This window comes from Pristis pectinata, chromosome 4 (assembly GCF_009764475.1).
Source record: "Pristis pectinata isolate sPriPec2 chromosome 4, sPriPec2.1.pri, whole genome shotgun sequence".
Lineage (NCBI taxonomy): Eukaryota > Metazoa > Chordata > Chondrichthyes > Rhinopristiformes > Pristidae > Pristis > Pristis pectinata.
The window spans coordinates 93,434,748-93,450,348 of NC_067408.1; the positions used below are offsets into that span (position 1 = coordinate 93,434,748).

A 15,601-nucleotide genomic window follows, 5' to 3' on the forward strand; every position below is an offset into this window, starting at 1 on the left:
AATGGAAAATGCTTTGCCTTAATTGCCTCAAATGATATTTTTTAAGTACAAATCTCTTAAAACTTGCTCATACCTCTGTAACTTCATCCACTGGAACAACTCTCAAATCTCTGCACTACAGCCTTTCCATTAATATATGACTAATTTCAGAAAGAGCTCCAATGAATATTTACTTGTGTGGAATTCTTATTCTATCATCTTACTTTTGAATTGAAGGGTGAAAACTCGTCCTGTCAAAATGGCTCCTGGATACCAGGCTGATCTCATCATTCAGCTGGTATGGATTGATGGGGAACCACCTCAACAGATCACCAGCCTAGCAGTTAGTTCTGCCTATGGCCTGTAAGTAAACTAATCATGAATGATTGTGCCATTGACATATATTTAAGCATTCACCAGCATGAAATCAGATCTTAGGCTAAATCAGCATATAGGAAGTAGTAATTGTACAAGACAGGATGCAGGGAAGACTTACGAGGATGTCAACAGTGAGGGAAGATTGGATTGACTAGAGTGTTTTCTTTGAAACAAAAGGACTGAGGGGGCCTTAATTGAGGTATATAAAATTATAAGGCTTTCATGCAGTAAATAGGGAGAAATCAATTCCCTTGGTGAAAGGGTTAAAAATTGGGGAACATAAATTTAAAATGGTGGAGAAAAGAAGAAATGTTTTTACCTAGAGGGTGTTAGGGTTCTGGAACTCACTGTCAGAAAAGGTGGTGGAGGCAGAAAACCTCTTCTTATTTAAAACATAGTGGGATTTACACTTGAGATGTGAGTTGCATGGCTGCAGACCAGGTGCCAGAAGGTGGGATTAGGCTTGGCAAATCTTTTTTTGACCAGCTTGGCCTACTCTTCTATTTCTTATGTTCTTGTATTTACAGGAATTTTTGCAGTAATGTTCACCCTAGACATTTGCCTTGAATCAGTGTCTTCTGATTAACAACCCTTCAGCAACTTGAAATAGTTTCTCATTTACTCTTTTGAAGCCATTCATAATTTTGAACACCTCTACTGGTTCTCATGCTAACCTTGATTGAAAATCAAAAGAATGCAGATGATGAAAATGAGAAACAAAAATAAAGTGCTAGAAACATTCATCAGGTCAGGCAGCATCTATGGAAAAAGAAACGGCATTAACATTTCAGATCAAAGGTCTCACTTCAATCTTCTCTGCTCAAAGGAAATAACCAAAGTTTCTCTGGTCGCATCATGTAATTTGAATTTTTCATCTCTGTTATCCTGGTAAATGCCCTCTTTGCCTCAACAAAGGCTTCAGGATTTGTACATAGCAGCTGAAGCTGAGGTCTCACCAGTGATTTGTGAATATTTAGCATGACTTTAGCATAACAAATATCTTTAAGGCTTACTTAGCTGCTTTATCAACTTGGCCTGTTATCTTCAAGAATTAATAAACGTGCCTCATATCTTGATGAGTAGAGTTAATGTTAAAGGTCTCCTTCATTTATGATGACCTGGTGATCTTCTTAATAGAAATTAATATGTATACTGCAGCTTGTAACCAAAATAACATTTTCATTTTTCTTTGCATCTTATCTCCAGTGTGACATTTGGAAACTGCAATGGTTTGGCGGTTGTGGACTTTATGCAGAAGACGATTCTACTTAGTATGGGAACCATTGAGCTTTATGGTACAAGTGACCCATTTCAACGGCACCTTAAATCTCCCCGTAAGAGCAAACAGCTCACTGCAGGTACAATCTGAATATTAGGTTACAGTGTCTATCTTTGTTATAATGGAATGCACATTGCATGAAATTCTGATCATTCACCTGTTTTCTTCTTGTAAATCTGTAGTCACCTGTGGTGGACATAGTGTTGTCTATTTGTCTATTCATTTATTCATAGATATGGAGCAAGACAGGATATGTAAATTTGAGGGCTACTACAACAGTGTATTTTTTGGCCCAGATTGTTCTCATATTTCCCGACTATAGAAGGAAGCCATTTGCCCCATTGAGTCAGTACCAGCTCTCAGAGCATTCATCAGTCCTGTTCCCCCCACTTACTTCCTTGTAACCTATTCTCACATGCCCATCAACTACCCCAAATTCTCCTGCTACCTACCGAGATCAGGGATAATTTACAGCAGCTAATTAACCTACTAACCAATACATCTTTTGGGATCTGGGAAGAAACTGGAACACCTTGAAGGAAACCTACAAAGAGAAGGTGCAAACTCCACATCGTGAGTGTACAAGGTTGGAAACAAACCCGACTGCTGGAGCTGTGTGGCTGCAGCACTAACTTCTGTGCAACCATGTTTGACTCACATCCACCTACGAGTCACATTACAGTTGTGACCACAGTATGTGCCACTCGGGAAAACTTGGCAATCCTGGTGAACTTGTAAACATTGGCATGTGAGGAAAGTCATGTGCCCTGACCTTGCACTTGCTGAAAGTGCCACTTCCTTTGTTTCGTGGATGATTTTCACAGAAACCCTTGATGACGTGTCTTGGCTATGTCCTTTCCTGGGGTAGAAAGTGACATCATACCAACCCGCACACCCAAAGAAAGGAACACAGCTGAGTATCAACACTGGAATTTCCATGTAAATCATCTAGAAGGAAGTGGGAATTTGAAAAATGTTAAAAATATTCAACCTTTATTTAATTGTTTATCCAAAATACCTCTGTTTTGTTAGTGAATGTTTTGGGCAAACAATTACATCAGCAAAATCAACTTGTACCCTCACTCCACTCTGAGTTCTGGACTGAACTGTGATTGGCCAAGACCTCACCCAGTTAGAGGATTCCTGCGATTCAGCAGTCAGCTTGCACCAAAAAAACCTCAGCAGAACTGGATTGCTGAATGGCATTTTTGCTTCCTAAAATGCTATAAATTAGTGAAGTGACTTAATACCTATATTTACTATTATGTATAAAAGATGAACAAATTCCTGAAATTCTACGTGCCATATCCCTATATGATTATTTGTGCTTTTACTAAAGTACTCATTTTAATTTTCTAACTGCTACCTACATGTGAACCTGGAAATATATTCTAATGGAAGTTCACTTCTTAACATGATTGCAGCTTAACCTAGTACAAATCGAATCGATTTTTCCCAAGGTAAACATTGGGAAGTCTCAACAGGATTGACCTCCATGGAGAGTCTAGCAGCAAAGCATCTTTCCAGATACAGTCCCCACTTTTACCCGTTGTTGTTCAGGACTTCAATATTTGATAACATATTCACTGATGCCCCATATTTGCTTTCATTTAAATAGATAACTGCAATAGTTCCATTCTGGACTGCTGTGTTGGCTTTAATTAACAACTTTTCGAAACACAAAAGCAATAATACTTTTATGAAACTTACTAAAGCTAAAAATTTCAATAAATGCTATTTTCAAATAAAATGTCTTAGTTTGGGCATATCTGATTTTTTTACATCATTTGAAACTTGCATTTCTTTCCAATTATCTACGATATTTTATCCTTTGTTTCATTTTAAGAAATGTTAATTGTTATTGATTGCCCTTGAGACTAGGTAGTGGAGAAATCATGACCTAGGTTGATCGATAATCACTGTAATCAAAGCTTTATTAGAAAGTTGATAAGTATTGTCAAAGCAGGCTCTTCCCTTCCTACAGTCCTGCCATAGTTTGGTGATATAATTATTGCCAGGAGCAATTAATGTTTTTATTAATAAATATTGCTTTTAAACAGTGATGGACTTACTTTATCAAAACCATTGTTTGAAATCAAACTTGTGTACTTGGCCGAACAATGCTTCATTTCAGTCTTCAGTGGAAAATGAGATATTATAGCATTTTACTTCATAGGGTTAAGACCACAGCAGTCTCTGAGATAACTACACATCACAAAATCTTAATCTTAACACCAAATTAAGTCTTTATTCTCAGGGCCAATATACAAATTGATACATAAACATAAGGCTTATTCCACACTTCCATTTGGTGTTAATAGCAGTCTAGGAAACACAATTCACTGTAGTTAATCAGAATCTTCAAAGTAGTCAAAACAAAATTTATTAAGATGTAGTAACAATGCCTAGAAATTGGACTGTGTAGTGCCACACTAATTTCAATGAAATATAAAACATAATGGAAAATCAGAGATTAACAACGCATTGCACAGTCCACGATACTCCTTCCATTATTTATCTGATGTGGTCTTTGCGTTAGAAGGGTTTAGACATGTGAAGTGGCATGCATCACACACCTGAATATTATTTCTGGGATCTTCACACACAGGCCACTTGAGAACGTATTGCTTGCAAGATTTGTTTCAATGTTATTTGAAGGTGATCTGCCAGAGCAGGTCATGGCTTGAGGACTCTTAACACTGGGAACCCACCTCTGCTAAGACTCCTTTGGATAACTGCCTGGAATGTGTTTGTGCAGCATACTTTCACTCCCATACACAAAATCTTTGCAGATGCCCTGGTGAGAACTTACTTTTCTGGATCCAAAAAAACTAAAGTTCTGCATGATAACAGGTCTGCGCACAATGTATTGTGGTCACAGGAATGGGCCAACTCACCCCAACCTATGAATCGGCTGAAAAAAGTTTTTTGACAGCTTTCTCTCTGCAACGAACAGACTCGTATCCTCACCCCACCACCCTTTAGGATACCTTCATCCCCACGATGCTTGTGATCCTTTTCTAGCTCCCTGATAGCTGATCATCAGGATGTGGGCATCACTGAAAAGACCAGCATCATTACCCATCTAATTACCCTTGCGATCATGGTGTATAGTCATCATCCTGAATTGCTGCAATCAGTCTGGTAAAGGTACTCCTGCAAAGGTACTGGAATGGGAATTTCAGGTTTTAGGCCCAATGGAAATGATGAACCAGTGATATTTCTCAGCCAGGACTTGGAGAGAGACCCATAAGAGGTGCTGTTCCATGCTTCCCTTGTGCTTTTTTTGGTGGCAGAGATCATGGATTTGAGAAGTGTTGTTGAAGCCTGGGTGAATGCATTATGTAAACAACATACACTGCAGCCATGGTGTGCTGGTAGTGGAAGGAGTGAAGTTTAAGGTGGTGGATAGGGTGACAGTCAAACAGTCATCATGGATGACATTGAACTTGTTGATGATGTTGGAGCATTCCATCATTGTCCTGACTTGTGTCTTCTTGATGATAGAAAGGCACTGGAGTGTCAGGAGGTGAGTGATATGCTGCAGGATACACAGCTTTTATGGTATATATGTGGCTAATCAACATGGCAACCTCCTCAGGATGTAGATGGGGGACATTTGAATAGCAAGGGTATATGGACACTTATTAATATCATATACAGTGAGTCAAACTGGCTGAAGACTGGCTTCTGTGATGGTGGGGATCTCAGTAGAAAGCTGAGATGGATCAACAGTTTGGCACTTCTTGGCAGGATATACTTGTAAAATGCTTCAGCCTTGTCTATGGCATCATATGCTAGGCCCTACCTTTGTTGAGGCTGGGAATATTCTTTGAGCCACCTGCTCCTGTTAATTGACCATCACCATCCATGACTAGATGACACAGAATTGCAGAGCTTTGATTTGATACGTTGGTTGTGGGGTTGCTTAGTTTTATTTGTTGCATGTTGTTTAACCTGCATGTTGCAAGTTCAGCAGATCGATATTTCATTTTTAGGTATGTCTGATGCTGCTCTCGGCATGTCCTTTTGTACTCCTCACTGAACTAAGATTCATCTACTGGTTTGATATTAATGGTAGAATGAAGAAGATGCCAGGCCAAGAAATTACAAATTACAGTTGATTACATTTCTACTGCTGTTTATGACATTCTGTTGCACTTCATAAATCCCTAGTTTTGAGTTGCTAGATGTGTTCTGAGTTTTTTTCATTTAGCATGATGGTAGTGCCACACAACAACTGTCTTAACGTTGACATGGACAAATATTCTAGGGCAGGTAAATGGATGAGGTTATAGAAGTTTAACTCTCATGTTGGTTAACTAATTACCTACCATAGCTATGTTCTTTAGGACATGGCCAGAACAGTCAGAAATGATGTTACCCAATGACTTTAGTTGATGGACAATGAATAAAACTGAAAATGCTAGAATCTGAAACAAAATCAAAAATGCAGGAAGAGCTTAGCCAGTCAAGCAGCATCTGTGGAAACAGAAACAAGTTAACATTTCAGGTTAAAGTCCCTTTATCAGAAGTGAAAGAGAGAAAACCCTCTTTCTCATTTCCGATGAAGGGTCTTTTACCTGAAATGCTAACTGTTTTTTTTCTTTCCACGGATGCTGCTTCACTGGTTGAGTTCTTCCAGCATTTCAGTTTTTTTGTCTTGGTTATGGACATTGAAATCCCAAGCAAAGTACATTCTATGCCCTTGATATTTTCACTGCTTTTTCAGATGTTCACCATGGTTGTCATCAGCTGATGATGATGCTCATTTTTTTATCTGATTCTATGATGCCCTGGGTTTAGAGTTAGTGTTCTGGATTCCAGGCCTACTTCCTTCCACCGTGTACCACTATGCTGCCCCCCTCTGGTTAGTCTGCCCTGCGGATGGGACCAGACATGCCAAAAGATACTGATGGAGGATTGTGCCACAGTGTCTAAAGATATGATTCTGAGTACACCAATGACAGGTTGTTACTTGACTCATCTGTTAGACAGCTTTCCCAATTTGGAATCCGGTCCCCTGTTGTTAATGAGGAAGTTTTTGCAGGTTCAACTCAGCTGCTAGTAACTTCGCTCCATCTGAATTGGGGCTTTGATGCTGGGTCATCCACATGGTTGTATCTTTATCTTGTTTTAATATAGCAATTTTGATCCAACTGAGTGGCTTGGGTTAACCACATTGTGGGTCTGGTGTCATACTTAGGCCAGGTTGGGTAAGTATTACAGTTTTCCTCCTCTGGACAACATCACTGAAACTTGTTGTTTACTCTTCTGAGACTCCAGATTATTTAATTAACTGAATTCAAATAGCACAACTACTATGCTGGGATGCAGACTTTTTTGCACCTGGATTTTTCATCCAAGACTCTGGACTGAAAAATTCCAGAGTCTTGGATGAAAAACACTATGATGCTGGAGGAACTCAGCAGCCCAGGCAGCATCTGTGGAGAAAAGCAGGCAGTCAACGTTTCGGGTCAGGACCCTTCTTTAGGACTGAAGACAGGAAAAGGGGAAGCCCAATATATAGGAGGGAAAAGCAGAGCAGTGATAGGTGGACAAAAAAAGGAGGTGGGGTGGGCACGAGGTGGTGAAAGGTAGATGCAGGTAAGGGATAGTGGGAGGCAGGTCGGTGGGGGGGGAGAGCAGATCCACCAGGGGATGGGTCAAAGGTAAGGAGAGAAAGGAAAAAATGGGGGGTAGAAAAAAAGAGAGAGGCTAGGAAAGGGAAGAAGAGAAGAAGCGTGGGTGGGGAGGCGAGTTACTTAAAGTGGGAAAAATTAATGTTTATGCTGTTAAGCAACAAGGTTCCAAGATGGAAAATGAGATGCTCTTCCTTCAGTTTGCGCTTGGAATTCTCCTGGCAGTGGAGAAGGCCAAGGACTGACATATCAGTGATAGTGTGGGAGAGGGTGTTGAAGTGACTAGCAATGGGGAGGGGTGTTGAAGTGACTAGCAATGAGGAGAGGTGTTTGGCCTCGCCAATGTAGAGGAGGCCACACTTGGAGCACCAAATGCAGCAGATGATATTAAGGGAGGTGCAGGTGAATCTCTGTCTCACCTGAAAGGACTGTTTGAATCCCTGGCTGGAGGTGGTGTAGGGGCAGGTGTTGCACCTATGGTGGGGGCAGTGGAAAGTTCCCAGGGTGGGAGCAGGATGGGTGGGGGGGAAGGCGTGAACTAGGGAGTTGCGGAGGGAGCGGTCCTTGCAAAAGGCAGAGTGGAGTCCCGTTGGAGATGGTGGAAGTAGCAGAGAATGATGTGTTGGATATGTAGGCTGGTGGGATGAAATGTGAGGACAAGGGGGACCCTATCCTTGTTGGGTCTGGGGGTGGGGTGGGGGTCAGAGCAGAGATGCAGGAAATGGCAGAGATACAGGTGCAAGCTCTCTCGACCACAGACGGGGGAAGCCCTGGTTAGAAAAGAAGTTGGTCATCTCGGATGTCCTGGAGTGGAAAGCCTCATCATGGGAGCAGAGGCAGAGGATTTGAGAAAAAGGGATAGCATCTTTGCAAGAGACAGGGTGGGAGGAGCTGTAATCGAGGTAGCTGTGGGCATCAGTGGGTTTGTAGAAGATGTCAGTGGATAAGGAATCTCCTGAGATGGAGATGGAAAGATTGAGGAAGGAGAGAGAGGTGTCAGAGATGGTCCAGGTGAATTGGAGAGCAGGGTGAAAATTTATGGTGAAATTTATGAAATTGTAGAGTTCCACATGGGTACAAGAGGTGACGCCAATGCAGTTGTCGATATAGCGGAAAAAGAGTTGAGGAATGGGGCCGGAGTAGGCTTGGAACAGAGACTGTTCAACGTAGCCAACATTGCAGCAGGCATAGCTGGGGCCCATGCGAGTGCCCATAGCTACACTGTTGGTCTGTAGAAAGTGAGAGGAATCGAAAGTTAAGTTGTTTAGGGTGAGGACAAGTTCAGCCAAGTGGAGGAGAGTGTTAGCGGAAGGGGACTGGTTCTGTATTTGGTCAAGAAAGAAGTGGAGGACAGTGAGGCTGTCATGATTGGGAATGGAGGTATATAGGGACTGGACATCCATGGTGAAGGTGAGGTTGTGTGTGCCAGAGAACTTAAAGCTGTGGGCGAGTTGGAGAGTGTGTGTTATGTCTTGGACGTACTGTAGGTGGGAAGTGATTGGACCGGGGGGACAGGATAGTGTCCAGGTACGAGAATACAAGCTCCGTGGGGCAAGAGCATGCGGAGACAGTAGGTCTGCCGGGACAGTCCTCCTTGTGGATTTTGGGGAGGAGACCAAACGCAGACTAGGTGACTATTTCCCAGAACACCTGTGCTCTATCCATAACTGCTATCTGCATCTCCCCATTGCCAGTCACTTCAACACGCCCTCCCACACTATCACTGATATGTCAGTCCTTGGCCTCCTCCACAGCCAGGAGAATTCCAAGCGCAAACTGGAGGAACAGCACCTCATTTTCCATCTTGGAACCTTGCAGCCTAACAGCATGAACATTGATTCCTCCCACTTTAAGTACACTCCCACCCCCCCTTCCCCACAACCCCACCCCCCAAGCTTCTTCTCTTCTTCGCTTTCCGATCCCCTCTCTTTTTTTCTATGCCCCTTTTTTTTCCTTTCTCTCCTCACCTTTGACCCATCCCCCAGTGGATCTGCTCTCCTCTTCTCCCCTACACCTGCCTATCACTATCTCTTACCTGCATCTACCTATCACCACCTTGTTCCCACACTGCCTCCCCTCTTTTGTCCACCTATCACTGCTCTGCTTTTCCATCCTATATATTGGGCTTCCCCTTTTCCTATATTCAGCCCCGAAGAAGGGTCCTGACTTGAAACGTTGACCGCCTGTTTTTCTCCATAGATGCTGCCTGGCCTGCTGAGTTCCTCCAGCATCATAGTGTTTTTCATCTAGATTCCAGCATCTGCAGTCCTTTGTTGCTCTGGATAACTAGTCTGGCAGTATAAGAACCAAGCCAGCACAGTACTCCTCTGTTACCCTCCTGGCCTGTCATTCATGGCCCCAACACCTCTGCCAATCTTACAGTCCAATTACTCTATTCACTAATGCTGGCCCACTGTTCATTCCCTCCACTCCCAATCCTTGTCACCATATCCCACCCTTGGCCCCCCTCCCGCTACATCACTCCAGCATTTGTTGGCACGCAAGAGAAAGACCTTTCTTTACTGGAGGACTGTTCAGTAGCACACATTGCATTTTCTTTCATCTGCTGTTGAAGTTTCCAGCAGTAGGCCCTCAAACAAAACATTTGTTGGCCTATCATGAACTGACAGTTTGACAAACCTAAATAGATGCCTTTCAATTTCTAGGTAAATATGTGATCATCTGGACAGTCATACTTTTTGTAACAAATAATCAAGATACCAAACATATCCAACACATACACTTTAAGGCTAATTACTTAATCATTGATTTTATAATAGATTAAGAAATCAGTGATTTTTCCTTAACTCCGGTCAGGTTTGATTATTTAGCTTTGGCGTGTCTTAAACATAATTGTGCTCTGTAAAGTAGGGAATGGATATGGATAACCTGTCATTGTCAAGATGCATATACATAGAGCTACGTTGTATGTTTTTCTGTTGTTCACATTTAGTCGTTTTTAAAGATTAGTTATACCTTCACTTCACATTTCCTAAGTGTTTTTGAATGGCTTTGTCCTTGGTATGCACACAGAGGGCAACTTCTTTTTCAGTTTCTAGTTTCTCCTATATGCTGCTGAATGAAAACTTGCTATTTGATTGTTGGATGCCACTTTCTTTCACTTTAGTCTATGTCTATTTTTCTCTCCTCTGCCTGCTGCTGGTGATGATTTGGCATGCTGACAGAAAATCTTTGCATGCGTGGCCTGTCTAGTTTGTACTCACTGAAACGGCTCCGTACATCTTATCAGAGTAAGTTATCCATGTCTGTAGACCATATTTTATTCTGTTTTTGATGGATGACTGATGATTACTATTGTTTGCCACACTTGAGTGCAACTGGTTGAATTAATATTTTTAGTTGTAGTTTCTTAAGGAAGAGCCAGTACTATTTCTTGGTTAATTGCTCTTTTTGAAGTAGCATAATTTTGAAGTATTGACTTAAAATGCTTTGCCCTAATTAAGCTGGTACACATATTTTGTCAAAGCATCGTATTTCTTTTTACTTCATATATGTACTGTATTACCCATAACAGTGTGGCAAATAAGTTATCCATTTATTAGTTTAAAACAAAATGAAGTATGGTCTATAATTTTCCCAAACTTTGAATAGGTTGAGAAAAAATGGTACAGTGGATTCTTGTCACTAGCTAATTATGCATATCAGTAAGGGTCATGTGACAGTAGTATCTTGATAAATATTTTGCAATAAAATAATCATAAATTTGACATAATTTACTCTGTGATTTGAGTGCTGCTGTCCTTTTGCAGAGGTTGTAGTTGTAATCCAACTTTTGAGACACCCCTGGACATTTGCATCTTAATAGTATCACAGTCATAAACCACTTTTGTATCAAAAGGGCATCAGACATGATTTCATTTTAAAAAAACATTTTGAATTTTGGAACAATTTAAATGACAATTAAGTAAATGAAATTAACAATAAGAGCTGACAAAAAAGCAGAATCCACTGTATAGAGCAAGGCATCAGACTTGCCAATGGTCTCCAATTTATTCAGTCCTCACAGTCTGGTATAATGACTGATAATATAGAAGGTACAATATATTATCAGAATAGAAATGCAAGATAATCCAAATTGGTTTATATTGATTCCCTTCTTTCTCTTATCCAGGTTGTATTCTGTAAAATGGTGTTCAGCAATATGCCAAATGTTTAATTCTTTTATTACTTATGGAATTGATTTCAAAAATTTGAACTATTTAGGTTATTCTTGGTACATAATGCTTCTGACAGGAATGAAGTATTTAATTAATTTGGATTAAATGAAGCATTGTCTTTGAACAAAGATGAATACATTTCTCTTTGTCGATTATGTTAATTACACAAGTATGTCACAAAGCCTTGTATATTCACAGTTTCTTATTTTTAGACCTCGTATGTCATTTCTGGGAAGATGTGAAGTGATGTTCGTAGTAGGCCAAAAATCCTTCCCTGGGCCACAGTTTGAAGACTGTTAAGGGTGGATTCATTGCAACACTTCTATGAATGCATTCATGGCAGAATTTGTATCCAGTCAATGCATTTTATTAAATCAGGATGGGAGAAATTGATGCATTTTTATTTTAATGTTTTTTCCTGAATTGATTCTGGTTCAATTTGATTAGTATTGCGAACAATAATGAAAACCTAAGGCTGCACACGTTCTAAGAAATGTTATTATCTAATGAGATTGAGCACACCTTGATTATACTGAGTCAGAAAAAAAGTTACTCTATTAGGTTCTAAATTTAACAGGCACTATTTAGTTCACAACTCAACAATGTATGACTTGTGTATGTTTTATCTTGGGGCACATCTTTCTCCTCGTGAATGAAACTGGTAATAGCAATACCCATTTGCCATTATCATTTATGTTTAGGAGAATGCTGATTTCTTTCTCTTTTGAATCTTTGGTAGAACTTTCATCTGACCTTGTATTTAAACTACACTGTAAAAAATTGGATTCCTGTCAATTTGCTGGCCACATTTTAACGAAGCATATCAAAATTCTGCGCATAATTAGCAGTGCCAAGCAAGAAAGCATTAAGAATAGAACTAAAAAAGATCTAAGTAAGCATTAATATGCAACTTATTGTTAATGTTGACCTAGAAAATACTCTATCTCCTCATGATATGAAAATTAATTTGTTTTTCAGTTAATTTTTTTTTCCATTTTCCATCGGTTGGCAGTCTTTCAATGAACACCATTAACAGAAGTCCAAGTCAGACAAACCTCCCATTTCATACCAAGATATGCTGTTCTGGATACACACACCACACACACATCTCCTCCCATTCCATGAACCCGTTATCAGCCTATAGACATAATTTGCATTCTCTTTCTCTCCTGTCTTCATCCATTTAAAACCATCTGATCTATTTTCTTTAACCACCTACAATGATTAGAGTTCCACATTCTAACCACTCATTGTGTAAAAAATGTTTTGCTTAAATCCATTTTGGATTAAATATTTGCTGTCTTATGATTATGGCCTGTGGGGAAACATTCTCTCTACAGTTACCCTATCTTTTCCCATCTTTGTTTTTAATAAAAATGTTCTTAAAAGGTTTATAGATAATACTAAACTGAACTTGATGAAGAATGTGATGCTTTATAAGTCCTTAGAAGACTTGGGATTGGGCAGTTGTAGCAAATGAACATGGAAAATGTGAGGTGAAGCACAATGGTAAAGAAAGCAGAAGTATCATCTATGTGCTAGAAAAAAATGAAACTGAATGAGATAGAAACACAAAGTGTTCTAAAGTAAAAGGTTCACTTCTTCAAATCTTTTCCTTTTAAGAAAAGAAAGTCAAGGTTAATTAATCTTTAATCTTCTAATTCTGTTACCAGCTTTGTGAATCTCTTATTTTCTCTGGTGCTCTTGTGCCCTCTTTATTGTACGGACATGGACACAATGCATAACAGTTTTACGGACTCCTTGGCCATGACCTATACAGGTCTTAAGATATCTTCGCTAACTTTGAATATAATAGCCCAAAAATAAATCCTAATATTTTGTTAGCATTTTTAGTTACGTTGATAATCTGTAATGCTCCGTCTAATAACTAGTTCATATGTATCTATTAGAACATCATAAATGTGGCCTCTGTCATTCAGTAAGTTTATAGCTGATCTTATCTGAGTATTGTGTCTACATTCCTACCGGATCCCAATAACTCCTGACTCCCCAGGAGATGATACATTTGTCCATATCAGTCTTGAATATGTTTAATGACTCACTCCAAGAGAACTAACTTCATTCTCCCCATTCTCTTGAATAGAGAATTCCAAAGATTCATGAGAGAAGAAATTCCTCCTCATCTCTTGCATGGGCAAACCCTTGTTCTGAAACAATACCCTTGTTTAGCCACGTGTTGATTTTCCCAATTTGTTTTGTTTGTGCCTTTGCCAATCTGTATACAGTTTAGGCATATTGGCCTGATTTTTCTGCTAGCAAATTCAGTTTCATGCAAAATGGCAGTCTTTTACCTCCTGTAAATGTTTGGGACTCCTGCACAAGCATTCCCAAATGTGAATGTCCCAAATTGTTTATTTTTTTAATAGTTCTTGAATATTTGATTATTTATGATTGACAGAGAAAATCACAGGCACTCGAGTTCTTCAATAGCTTTGCCTGTTGTTTCAACCTGAAGATGTGTCATAGCATTAATTTTGGGATTTACTGTTGGAAAGGACTGCAGTGTTCAAGGCTTCACTGATCAGATCAAGCCCATTTCTCTGCAGAAGTTTGCATCAGGAGACCAGCTTTAGGTTTGATCGGGTTTAGCGAGTAGACAACTGATGGTGAGCACAAACAGCAAACAGTCTTATGGAAAATACAGGACTTAGAAATTTCAGTGAAGTTCTGCCTTTCGATTTAACTCCTAGCACCTAAAGCTCCTTCATCAGGACCAGTTTCCTAAACCATCCTACATCATTTGTTCCAACATGAAATATAACAACTAGATTCTCTGCCCTGCTTTCTAAGTTTTGTTTTCTAGACGCATTGAAATTTCCCCCTTCCTGACACCAGTTAAGCAACAATTTGTTTGGAATCTTAGAGTCACAGATTCATACAGCACAGAAACAGGCTCGTCAGCCCAACTCGTCCATGCCAACTAAGGTGACTTCCTGAGCTCATCCCATATGCCTGCATTTGACCGATATCCCTCTAAACCTTTCCTATCCATGTACTTTCCAAATGCCTTGAAACCTTTATAATTGTATGTGTCTCTACCACATACTCTGGCAGCTCATTCCATATACCCACCACCCTCTGTGTGGAAGAACTTGCCTCTGTTCCCTTTAAATCCTTTCCCTCTCACCTTAAACCTGTACCCTCTAGTTTTAGCCTCCCCTACCGTGGGGAAAAAGACTGTGCCAATCCTTTGCCCTTCATGATTTTATAATATGAGGTCACCCCTCCTTTGCTCCAGGGACAACTGTGCCAGCCTATCCATTCTCCCCTTGTAATTCAAGCCCTCCAGTCTCAGCAAAGTCATTGTGAATCTTTTCTGCACCCTCTCGAGCTTTATCACACCCTTCCTACGATATGGCAAACAGAACTGCACACAGTATTCCAGATGTGGTCTCACCAATGTCTTGTACAGCTATAACATGATGTCCCAACTCTTTTACACAGTACCCTGTCTGATAAAGGTAAACATTCCATATGCCTTCTCCTTGACTACCTGTGTCACCACTTTCAGGTAACTATGCACTTGTACCCCGAGGTCTCTCTGTTCCACAGCATGCCATAGTCATTCCCAAAATGTATCACCGCATTTGTCTGAGTTATATTCCATCTGCTATTTCTTGGCCCATTTTTCCGGTTGATATAAATCCTGCTTAGACAAACTTTTTCACTGTCCACCACTCCACCAACTTTGGTGTCATCCGCAAACTTACTAACCATGCCACCCACATTCTCATAAATGTCGTTGATGTATACGACAAACAACAGTGGACCCAACACTGATCTTTGTGGCGTACCATTGGTCACAGGCCTCCAATCCAAAAACCAACCCTCCATTACCACTCTCTTCTCTTTTCACCAAGCCAATTTTGTATCCTATTGGCTAGCTGACCCTGGATCCCATTTGATCTAACCTTCTGGACCAGTCTACCATGCAGAACCTTGTCAAAAGCCTTGCTTTGTCCTTGACTACCTAATTATGGATTATCCTATGACTAAAATCTCTCTATTTGCATTTAGTTTCTTTCCTACAGATTTTCTGCTTATCCTCATGGGCATGGAGTGCTTTGCACCTATAGAACTTGAATAATTTGTGTTCAACCTCATTAACTACCTGGACTATGATT

General features: G+C 40.2%; 1 protein-coding gene across 10 annotated transcripts in view; it reads left to right on the plus strand.

Annotated features, from left to right (window-relative positions):
* Positions 1 to 15,601, plus strand: part of stxbp5l (syntaxin binding protein 5L) — a 275,353-nt gene that overhangs the window by 181,513 nt on the left and 78,239 nt on the right. For 6 of the 10 annotated variants that reach the window (XM_052013889.1, XM_052013893.1, XM_052013894.1 and 3 more), the window contains exons 17-18: positions 217 to 342; positions 1,564 to 1,715. In XM_052013889.1, the coding sequence (XP_051869849.1) occupies positions 217 to 342; positions 1,564 to 1,715 (278 nt within the window). Of the gene's footprint in view, positions 1 to 216; positions 343 to 1,563; positions 1,716 to 10,463; positions 10,530 to 15,601 lie in introns of all 10 variants that reach the window. The other 4 variants (XM_052013888.1, XM_052013891.1, XM_052013892.1 and 1 more) reach the window with 1 other exon arrangement.